The sequence below is a fragment of the Silurus meridionalis genome, chromosome 2 (genome assembly GCF_014805685.1).
Source record: "Silurus meridionalis isolate SWU-2019-XX chromosome 2, ASM1480568v1, whole genome shotgun sequence".
NCBI lineage: Eukaryota > Metazoa > Chordata > Actinopteri > Siluriformes > Siluridae > Silurus > Silurus meridionalis.
In genome coordinates this window covers 29,194,443-29,206,474 of record NC_060885.1, presented here as the reverse complement: position 1 = coordinate 29,206,474, position 12,032 = coordinate 29,194,443, and the positions used below count along the sequence as shown (strand labels likewise).

At 36.1% G+C, this 12,032-nt stretch overlaps 1 protein-coding gene across 2 annotated transcripts; it reads left to right on the top strand.

The window, feature by feature from the left end:
- The first annotated feature begins 821 nt into the window (after positions 1–821).
- On the top strand, positions 822–11,157 carry LOC124403129. Of its 2 annotated transcripts, none has more exons than XR_006928845.1 (18): positions 822–1,357; positions 1,563–1,940; positions 3,223–3,324; positions 3,407–3,499; positions 3,608–3,700; positions 3,805–3,879; positions 4,302–4,403; positions 4,814–4,912; positions 5,065–5,163; positions 5,262–5,366; positions 7,029–7,148; positions 7,300–7,389; positions 7,866–7,949; positions 8,348–8,440; positions 9,480–9,578; positions 9,841–9,855; positions 9,959–10,020; positions 10,656–11,157. XR_006928845.1 is itself a non-coding variant. In XM_046876745.1 (18 exons), exons 1-17 carry the CDS (start codon positions 1,309–1,311, stop codon positions 10,017–10,019), a joined length of 1,761 nt encoding a protein of 586 aa, XP_046732701.1. In that variant the 5' UTR covers positions 828–1,308; the 3' UTR covers position 10,020; positions 10,656–11,157. The 2 variants fall into 2 exon arrangements, 1 of the variants encoding a protein (XP_046732701.1); XM_046876745.1 differs by having other exon boundaries at positions 828–1,357; positions 9,841–9,859.
- Positions 11,158–12,032: the final 875 nt, after the last annotated feature.

The window sequence follows — 12,032 nt, the reverse complement described above, 5'->3', positions numbered from 1 at the left end:
GGTGAGAGTAGGGAGTAGGTGGAGGAGAGTTGGAGGTATGCGCTTGAGAGAAGGGGAATGAAAGTCAGTAGGAATAAGACGTGTGAATGAGAGGAAGGGCAGTAAAGTGGTGTGGTTGCAGAGAGAAGAGGTGGTGGCCAAAACGCCATCAAAATCACTGACTTACATTTTAATATTTTTCCATGAATATGTATTAAATTATTCCCAATAGTCTATTCTCTTTGTCATAGCTTCACACTTGTTTGTGCTGCTTCCTGTAATGTCTGTTTAGGTTTGAGATTCTATCCAATTATATTTCCACCACATCACAGGTCAAATCTGTTGCTTTAACCAATCAGATTTTGAGTTGCTGGCACTGGGGCCAATCTAGTGTGGGTACAATAACTCTGTTTTCCCTTCCTTTGATTGGATAGTCAGAGAGCGCACTAGTCGCAAACCGCAAATATATTCATGTAGATTTAATAGTTGTTTTTTCATTCCACAGTGGCTGACATATGAGAAGAAATTAATTTTTGATCAGTCATACAAGGGCATTTTCAAGATGGGCGTTTTGAGGAAAGGTCAGCCAAAACAGTTCAAAAATGTTTTTAAGCTTTTTTGTGAACCATTTATACTTTTGCATTTTCTCTCCTGTAAAATATGCACAAAAACACACAATATGCCTTCATGTCAAATCCTGGGGAAAATGCAGAGAAAACCTGTCTTCTGCTAAGAGAATGATGTATGTGGGCAGTGCAGTTGTGGCTGCAGTGAAAGGAGACTTGTTGAATTGTGTTAATTAGGTTTTATGCTTTTTGTACACTTCAGTAATGGCATTCATTCTCACTGTAAAAGATACAGTGAGACAACCAATGCTGAGTTGGTTATAGCATTTGCCAAAATCTCTGTGATCTAATTGTACCTGCCTCTGGCACAACTTTGTGTATTATTTATAAAACCAGTTACCTCATATTATAAGAAGGTAGTTCAACCAGGTATCATCAGTTTTAAAATACAGAAATACTCTATACACAAAAAACTGATTTTCTCATTAAACATCCAATAGCTTAGTGCATTGCTAATGTATTTTATATTTGTTGATCATTTATGATTTTGAATTGCACATACTTGTAGTGTCAATCAAAGCTTGTCGTTTGCAGGTGTTGACTTTGCTATTTGGCACATTTCCCTGTTTTCTTTTAGATTTTTGTTTTTCCAAAATATTCAACTAGTTTAGACATGCCCTCATTGCATAATGCAATTAAAATGACTAAGTTTGTTATAAATCTTGCAGTTGTGTTGAAACTGATACAACAGACAACAAGGTAGATGTATTTGCCAGTAGGTTTATTGATGTTTTTTGCTATGGGACATGGAGGTAAGCCAGTTCTTTTCTTAAATATTCAGAATAATAACATTTTCAAGTACGTGAATAAAAACTTATTGCACTCAATGTACAATCTTGAATTCTTAGAGATTTTGTAACATGCTATTCACAAGATATAGAACTGACAATTATATATATATAAAAAAAGATGCTTTTATACATGCATGAATCAATGTAATGTTTGGTCTGTATCCAGGTCTCCATGTCTATGGCCATGAATGTCTTGTGATGCCCAGGACAAACTCAGCCACCTTTGCCTACAAGGGTGAGGAGGTCATACTGAACTGTTCAGTAGATTTGCAAGTACCAGCCAAAAACATAGAACAAGTGAACTGGAAAAGGGAGGACGGAGACCAAAATGTCCTTGTCCTGCTTTATCAAACCAATCATACCATCTCTGATTCCTCACATGAAAGGTACAAGAAAAGAGTTGAGCTCTTTTCTTCTGAAATCTCCAAAGGGAACTTCTCACTCAAGCTGATGGATGTACAGCTGGAAGATAAAGGAACATACATATGTGAGGTCTTCGCTATGAACAGGTCTACACGGATCTGTGTGAATCTGGATGGCGTAGGTAATATGCTTTACCAGTCGGAAGTTACTAATCAACTCATTCGTCACATGTTAGAATTTCCAGAATCTGAAAGGAAGTGTGAGTAGGTGAAATTTCACTTTAAATACAAAACAAAAAAACAACGCACAGTGAGCATTCCTGATGGAATGGTGTTCTCTGGAAAAAAATGGGAATATAAAAAAGCATTTCCCACCCACTGAGCTGTGACTGAGTCTCTGAAAAAAACAATAATCCCAACCCAGATGAATGAAATGCTCAGGATGGGTAGATTTCCAAAGTAAATCATTTCAGAACTTAAAATTTTAATAGCAGGACTTTATTAATAATTCAGCATAACTGTGTTCATGTGCTCGGAATATATTTTTTTTCTTGATGAAGCCTTAAATAGAGAGACAGCAGGGCAGCCAATCTGTAACACGATACAATAGCCAAAGCCTAAGGTTGCAGATTAGTTTCTAAGCAACAGGATTAGCATATGTCCTATTGTCTTGTTGTACAACAGATGGTATGCATTTTTGTTATGCATGAATATTTGAACAAACTCTCCTTTGGTGTTCAGAGGCCTTAAAGAAAACTCAATCATCTAAATCTAAAAATAAATAATAAAATGTAGTGAACTAGGCCATGTAGAAATTCAAGAAATAATGTTGACATGCAAATAACGTTACTTTATGTAGTTAACTCCCAGATGTGGTGTTATAAAATCAGCATACCTTGTTGTGTAACTGTGATCACGTTAGGAGTGGATAACACTATAATATAGAAATGATTTCCATACCCTTTGGAGCCTTGCTGTCTGTTAGTGACCAAACATTAAAATAAATAAAGTTCAGTGCAAACAAAGGAGGTTAATTATACAGGATGAGCAAGTGTTTATAGACGTTTTACATCCTCTGTAAGATCTGGGAAGGTGTGTTTGTGTGTGTGTGTCAATGCCCAGGTAGATGCACCACAGACCTCCACGACAGGCAACTTCAAAAGAGTTCATAAAGATTATATTGATACTAAAGTACCATGGTAATGACCTGGACCTCATCAGGTGTACCAAATTCTTAGACATCTTGCTAGACGATACTTGACTCTTGGACTAATTAGCGATTGTGTACCTCAAATATCACCAAAATTTGGTGTCCAGGAAACACCTGCCCTGATAGTTAGAAAGGATGAAATAGAACTTTCCCAGCATGACCACTGGATTATCTGTAGAACTCTTACTGAAAATGACCCTATGAACTAGGTAATGCTGAAGTCTTGCAAATAAATGACTATCATTTATTCACAGGTTTCACCACACCGCATATATCAATATTTGTTCTTTGCTCTGTTGCGCTGGTGCTTGCAGTGGGATTTTTTGGTCCTGTTTGGAACCTACTGAGAAAGAAAGGTATTTTATTAAACAATGACTATAAGTATATTACGTAATAATGAACACTCTAACATTTTACTTTTTAAAATCACTTTCTTAGGTTCTACTTCACAAGACTTGACAATGCCCATTTTTCTGATCCTTTGTCCAAACATCTGCATGTTTGCAGCTTTCATCTTGTGGTCAACAGAAGGTACACTCAGGGTCATTTTCCTTTGTTAACATATACATTTCCTCTGTTAACATACACACCTTTTATTATCCAGGACCTGATTGTCATTTGGGTTTTTTTTCCTCCTAGCCTTACCCCCAGAGATCATTGCTTGTTCAAGTGTCAATCTCATGAGGCCTCTCATGCTGCTGAAAACATCTACTTATCTCAACAAGTTACCAAGTAGTTACATTTACTCTCTTAGAGAAGAACATCATTTCTTTGCCTTGATCTTTGATTGATCTTATGATGTCTATTTAATGCAAACAGAACATTTTATTTCACAGACTGCTTACAGAAAGCAGTAAAGGCTTTGGCTGTTCCACTTTATCATTCAACTGTAACAATGGCCACATGTTCAAGTAAGTTAACACCAAAGTAAGTATAGGTATGTCAGAAACACACAACTAGAGTAGGTCTAGAAGTTTGTGAGCGAATGTTTGCATCTGTCTAGCGCAAACCAACTTCTAAGTGGAACCCAACTTAGCACAGATAAGTGAGCCCCAGTCAGAGCAGAGCAGGAAGACATGACCTGGGTTCCAGACTAGATGGAATCCAGTACAACCTACACAAACAAATCACACTGCACAGGTTGTTACGGTAGCCACGCCATAAAATATAAAAAGATAGTGGGTACAAATAAATGTTTTATTTTTTTAGTCATTACAGTATTTGTTACACATAACTGACAAATTGTTTACCCTATACCCTATAGTTGAACCTATATTTACCACAATCTGCATTACACAGAACTTTTTATTTTTATTTTTTATCTCTTATTTAGTTTTCTTTGGAAATGTTGCTATGATACAGAGACCAGCAGGACACACGGTAACAGTACTGATCATCTTTGCAGTGGGGACTTTCATCAGTGCTATTGTTTTAGGTAAGATATGTACTACTACTGTATGTATCTTCTGTAATTGTTTGACACACTGGTAAAAAGGGGGAGCATTGCCACCACACAGCTTCAGGGTTTGACTTTAAAGAGCTGCTCTTGTTAAGTTATATATACATATATAATAAGATTAGTTGGTTCCCTGGTGGTCTAGTGGTTATGATGCAGCACTCTCCCCGCTGCGGCCCGGGTTCGATCCCCGGTCAGGGAACCAACCCCAGCCACTCTCAGTGCCGGTCCCAAGCCCAGATAAGTGGGGAGGGTTGCGTTAGGAGGGGCATCCGGCATAAAAACATGTGCCAAATCAAACATGCGGAGGATCCGCTGTGGCGACCCCTAATGGGAGAAGCCGAAAGTAAGTTTTATATAATAAGATTCGTTTCTTTATTTGTCTACAGCTGTCTATGGTCTCCGGCTGCACCAGACTGTGTGTCTAGAAATATTTAACCTGGTCCTGTTTGGATTTCTACTCAGCAGCAACCGAGACCCTTACATCTGTGAGTATCGTAATACAATGCAGGTCTGTTTACTTCATACAGTATTTGTATTCCTCTCATAATCTCTACCGAACATCATCTCAGTCATCATCTATACATTATACATCGGAAAAAATGTTTGGCTAACTCTGTATTTCTCCTCAATCCTTTAGACATCACTGAGGCAATTTGTGCATTAGCACCTCCTGTCATAGTGATGCTGATGGTCCTATCACTACAAAAGCACTTTTTCCAAGGAGAAGCTTTTAGCTGTAAGTATCATAACCGGGACTGGAATCAATATAATTCACTATAAGCTGAAAAGGTATTCCAATACACAATATATGATATATTTATTTTACCTTCACAGGTGTGCAAATTGCTCTGTCATCTATTATCGTGACTGTTTTCAGCCTAAACGTCATTTGTATTTACGTTCTTTTGTCTATTACATTACCAGAATTTTACAAAAGAGGTAAGAACCTTTATATTGAGAATGCAAATGTACAACCAGTTAGAAAATATTTGGTAGCACTGTATTTTATTGACTATTTATTTCTTTGTTTGAAACATGCATTTTTTTTTAGAATGAAATTGTTGAATGTACAGGTGCGTCTCATTAAAATAGAATATAATTAAAAGGTTGGTCTATTTTAGTAATTCAATACAAAAAGTCAAACTCATATAGATTCATCGCACACAGACTGATATATTTCAAGTGTGTGTTTCTTTAATTTTTTATGATTGTGGCTCACAAAATCCCACCAACTTACAATCTCAAAGAAATGGAATACTTTATAAGAAAAAAAATTTTTTAGTGAATTGTTGGTCTTCTGGAAAGTATGTTTATTTACTATATATGTACAAAATACTTGGTAGCAGAGGGAAGCATGAAGTGCTCTTAAACTTCCTGGTAGATGGTTCTGCTGACCTTGGACTTGATAAAACACAGTGGACCAACACCAGCAGATGAGATGACTCCTCAAACCACCACTGACTGTGCAAACTTTACACTGGACCTCAAGCAAATTGGATTCTTTGCTTCTCCTCTCTTCTTCCAGACTCTGGGACCTTTATTTCCAAATGAAATGCAAAATTATCTTTCCTTTCATTTGAAAAGACAACTTTGGCCCACTGAGCAACAGTCCAGTCCTTTTTGTCCTTTGCCCAGGTAAGACACTGATGTTGTCTCTGGTTCAGAAGTGGCTTGACACAAAAAATGCATCAGTTGCAGCCCATGGATACATGACTCCAGCTGCAGTCCACTCTTTGTGAATCTCCCCAAATTCTTGAAGGGGCTTCGTTTCACCTTTTTCTCCCACATTTATTCCTTCCATTCAACTTTCCATTAATGTGCTTGGATACAGCTCTCTGTAACCAGCAGTTCCAGCGATGACCTTTTGTGTCTTACCCTCCATGTGCATGGTGTCATTGATCGCGGTATGGACAACTGTCAAGTCAGCAGTCTTTCCCCATGATTGTGGAGCCTGAACCAAACTAAGACACCATTTAAAGGCTCAGGAAACCTTTGCAGGTGTTTGGATTTTAGTCGCTGATTAGAGTGGGACACCACAAATCTCCAATATTGAACTTTTTCACAATATTCTAATTTTCTGAAATTCTGAATTTTGGGATCTTATTCGCTGCAAGACATAATCATCAAAATTAAATGAAATAAACACTTGAAATATATCAGTCTGTGTGTGATGAATCTATATAATATAAACTTTTTAATTATATTCTAATTTATTTATATATACAGTGGTTTTACCTAATTATTATTAATCTCATGAGCTTAATTACTTCTTCATTAAGCTTCTTAATTACTGTACACCTTTAAATTTATTCACTGTACTTCTGAATGTCCACACATCTCTGCACTGAAATAGCCTTTATATTTATTCACTGTATATACTTCATATATATACCACTGCTGTAAATATGCCAGATAGTTATCTGCACTGTAAATATGCTAGATATTTATCTGCACTTTTGCACGACTGCTACATTTTGCACTTCTGGTAGATGCCAAACTGCATTTCGTTGCTGTGTACCTGTACAATGCAATGACAATAAAGTTGTATCTATGTATCTATCTATCTATCTATCTATTAAAATGTATTGTTTTATATTGCAGGATGGATGATTGCGTTTGAAGGTATATTGTTCATATTTGCATGGTTAGTTTTGAGTTGTCTATTGCGTCACTACCAAGGACAGAATACAGGATGCTGCCCTCAATGGAGAAAAAAAGGATGTAAGACAAAGCAGCATTTTTTTCCAATCCATGCACAATACTGGTCCAATCCATGCACAATACTGGTCCAATCCATGCACAATACTGGTTTCACTATAATTTATAATTTATAATAATTTTATAATTTGATGTTGTTTTTGTTTGTTAACAGATTTTTGCTGCAGTGTCCTTGTTGCACTTCTAATAATTGTGGATGGAATTGTGTACTTTCATTGTGTACAAAAAATCATGGAAGTGAAAGGTACAAAATAATCGCAATATTAATTGTTCATCAATTGTTGAATAGTGCAGGATGCCGCTGTACACAGTTAAACTGCAGTTAAACTACATGAAACATTTTTTAGTATGTAGTTTATCTACTATCTAAAGATGGTGTAACAGACTAATTGCTATAGAGTAAGCTTGCAATATTTTGTTAATACCTTTGCACAACCCTGAAGGGGTTAAATGTAGATAAATAACCAGACAGACAGACAGACAGACAGGAGCTGTTTGGGTAAGACTGGACACAATAATGTTGGAAAGTACTAGTCTTTGTCTGTTACGCAAACCACAAAATATGAAAGTTCAAGGGGTTTTGTTTTCCATTAGCGTCTGATTCAGCACCAAAATCCTTATGACTATGCATTAGAAATCATATTTAAATCATATATTTACAAATAAAAATGGTATTTTTAATGGTATGTAAAATGGTAATATATTTGAATGCCGTTCCAGATCTTGCTGGATATCTGGCTCTCACGCCATTCATACATGTTTTGGCAGCAACATGTTTGTTTAAACATCCCGTATATTTACCGGGTGAGTCTCTTCATTATCTTGACTTGAATTAACATAATGTCATCATTAAACAAACAGGACCTCAGGATATTGTAAGGATGCATTTAAAGAAGGTATATTTACCTGAAGTCCAAACTAAGAGGAATCGAGTATGTTTCAAAACGAAGCTCCAAAGCAAAAGAGCAATCAAAGAAAAAGGTTAAACATGATAATCACAGTATTACTTAAACTTGTGTACAAATCCAAGGGTCAGTCATAATAAAAAATAATTGCTAGCGGTTCAAAAGTAAATCGACTGAGAACAGGAAAAGAACTAAATGAACAAGGAAGTCTTATTTGTAATAATGTTGTTAGCTTTTCTCTTGTTTTTATTACTGAATCATCAAAATAATTACACCTGATTTTATTTGAAATTTCAGAGTTCCTTCATGCTATGGTCTACATGTTTGGAGCTGTAGGTCTCAGTACTGTAAATGCAATTGCTCTCATTGCAGAACTGATCCTGAAAGCAGGTAATGTATGATTTCATGAGAAAGTGTTGGCATCGAATTGTCTTATTTTTGAATATATAATGCATATTAGGTAAATTTGTTGATATACCACCAATGGGTTCCACTGGAAACCAATTAGTAATACGTTAAAAGAGGTTTATCAAATGAAATCAAATTTTATTTAGTTTAGCTCAAAGACACAGGGTTAGTGGCCATAGACATAATATTCGGGGAGCTTAGTGTTTGTCATTCGACTTTGACTCAGAAGGTTGTGACTTCAAATCCCAGCAACACCAAGTTGCCACTTCTGGGCCCCTGAGCAAGGCCCTTACCCCCATATCTGCTCATATGTACGAATGTGCTAAATGAAATGCATAAATGTAATTCTAATGATAGGAACACTGTTTTTGTACATGAGCAAGGGATTATTCCTATTTTTCTCAAATGGACCATCACATCTAAGTTAAGTGGTAGCTCAGTATTTAAGCTGTTGTATTTCTGATCAGAAGGTTGTGTGTTCAAATCCCAAAAGCACTGCTGTTCCCCTGAGCAAGGTCCTTAACCATCAAGCTCAGCTGTACAGTAATAATGAGAGATGTGACTGTTGCTCTTGATAAAAACTGTCAACTGATGAACATGTAAATGTAAGTATAGGGTTGGGGGGCATGACAATTCTTGAATGTTCACTGCTTACACCTTCAATTAAGAACAGACATCACTTTATTATTCATCCCAGAGGGAAATTCAAAAGAGAGACACACATTTACATTTATGGCATTTTTAAGACGCCCTTATCCTGAGCGACTTACAATTATCTCATTCATACAACTAAGCATTTAAGGGTTAAAGGACATTCTCAGGGTCTCAGCAGTGGCAGATTAGTGGTGGTGGGATTTGAAACCACAACCTTATGATTAGAAATAAAAAATATTACCCTCCACTTCATTCCAGATCATCTGGACATGGTGATTATAATTTCTACGCAATAACACGATGCAATGCATTTTTATTTAACAAAATCAGCTTTATACTTAGACGTAACTGTATTGCTGGCTTCTAGATAAAGGAGCACGGACTATCGGCGATCTCCGTGTGATCGTTTTACCAGTTGAAACGGTGTTTGTTTCCGCTTGGCTCGCGTTACAGATCTACGATGCCTGTGAGTACTGTGCGAAAGCAGTTAATTGTTAATTCTATACTCATTAAAAAAAAATAAATGTGACTAAAGGCTACTTTGGTATAAATTTTTACAAAAATAAAATCCAATTCAAACTTGAAGAAATTAAATGTTACACTAAAATAAACAAACAGATTCATTAATAAATAGATGAATAAATAGAACACACAGCTGTGAATCAGAATTTAAATAGATTTGTTTAAAATTTGTGTATCTGCCTAATGATGTACTCTATATGTTATAGGGACGAGATCGAAAGGCAGGTAAACGCCCCCTTTTTTTTTTCCTTAAGTACAGTATAATCTGTTGATCAGAGTTATAAGAGGAATGACGCAACCTTTCCACTGCCATACTGTACACAGAATAATGCGCAATTTTGAAGATATGAAGGGGAGAGAAAAAAAAGAGAGTAATATCACCTGAGGTATGAACCTTTCATTAAAATGTCTGTAAATGTCATTTGTTTGAACTGGAAATGGTTTGTGTTCACTGGTAGTCGAGTTCCCCAGCCCTTTACCCCTAATTAAAATAGTTTTTTTCTGAAATCAAGAAAGTCAAGTCAAGAGGCTTTTATTGTCATTTCTACTATACACAGTGGTACACAGTACACAGTAAAAACGAGACAACGTTCCTCCGGAACCCTGGTGCTACACTAAACAATAACATAGAGCTACAACACAACACAAGCTACATAAAGTGCATCGAGTGCAACCTAGTGCACACAGTGCAGACAAAAAACAGTACAGAGAGACAGTGCAGAGAGACGACACAAGACAAGATACAAAACCCAATATAGCGCCAACCAGTAATCCTACTGTATACTTCGATTATACCGTACTGTGCGAGGAGAACTGTAAAAACTATACCCGGAAGTGAATATAAACAGAACAATGTAGTGCAGAAAACCAGCAGCAGTCAAGTCAAGAGGTGCAAAAGACAGCATGTAAACAGTGTACTATACTATAATACAGTCAAAGGTGAAAAAACAGAAGATGACTGGAAAAAAGACCGAAGATGTTTATAACATGCCACTGTGTTCTGTACTTTTTTCAACCTCAGACTATTCAGCTGTCTTGATGGTGTCATGTGTTGGATGGATGGACTTTGAGTCAAAGCTTCTTGCATTTCTTCTAGTGAGTCACTGACTCTGTCACACAGAAGCTACCAGGCGTGTTAAGAGATCAAGTTACTAAATTAAGGAGATTTAGCAGCAATACAGCAGATGGTCACAAATAATCAATGGACTACTGTAATAAAGAAACATTGTGAAATGGTTTTACATTTATCCATTGCTCCAGTTTTATTAATTAAATATAAAATCAATATAAGTACACTTAGGAAGTAATGGGGCTTTATTTGAAATCTATAGATCTGCTGTTTTAAGTCCTCTATGTCCCTCTTTTATCCATTAAAAGTGTCATAAAATAAGAATTGATTCAATGTATAAATGTAAACTTTTTGTGTTTTGTGGTGCATTTTTTTTGTTTTATGTCTAGAAACATACAGTATTAATCAATCAATATCAGTATAAATATTTCATATGTTTTCACATTAAATGTATGGTATCACCAACAGTTTTGATTCTTCACTTCAGAATAATGTCATTACTTTATCCAGTAAGGCAGAACACACTGTGCTGTTGTAGAAGAATAATCATCATCATCAACAACAAAAAGATGTTGTGGCATGGTCCATATTTACTGGTAGCACCCTGAAGTTCATTATTTTCCCATCATAGCCCACCAAAAGTGTTCAAATTCCGCTACAAACTGATTGTGATTATTCGATTGAAAAAAAATTATTATATTGCACTGACAAAATATTGGTAAATTAAAAAAAAAGTGTATGGATTGTTGTGTGAATTATTATTATTATTATTTTTTCTTTATTAAGTCAATGGCTAATGCTGACTAGAATTCTTTTATATACGGGTATACTATTATAGTCATTTATTTGTTTTACCAGCAGGTGGCAGTAAACGAACATGTAAGGAAAAAAAATTCGATTAAAATCCCCGTGAAGCAGAGCAGGACAATGATAAGAATGATGGTGTCACTGTTTAAAGTCATTTCCAAAGCAGACAAAAAATGTATATATCAAATATAGGATGGTATATCTCTTCTGTCACCTTTGGAGACTGTATGCAACCTTGGATGAACAATCAACTGTTTTTTTTTCTTCTTCTTTAATTGTTAATCTTGCATGCTCATGTTAAGTTCTACTTCAAAATATTAAATTTTCTCAATTTCTATCCACTCAGACCACTCAAGTGCTTTCCCATTCTCCCACCCCACCTCACTGCTTCACTCCCTCCACTGGCTTCCTGTAGCTCCTACATCCGATCTAAAACACTAATGATTGTTTGCAAATCCAAAAAAACGGACCAGCACTTTTCTGCCTCTCAGCACTTGACTTAACACAACATCACGCTCCTTC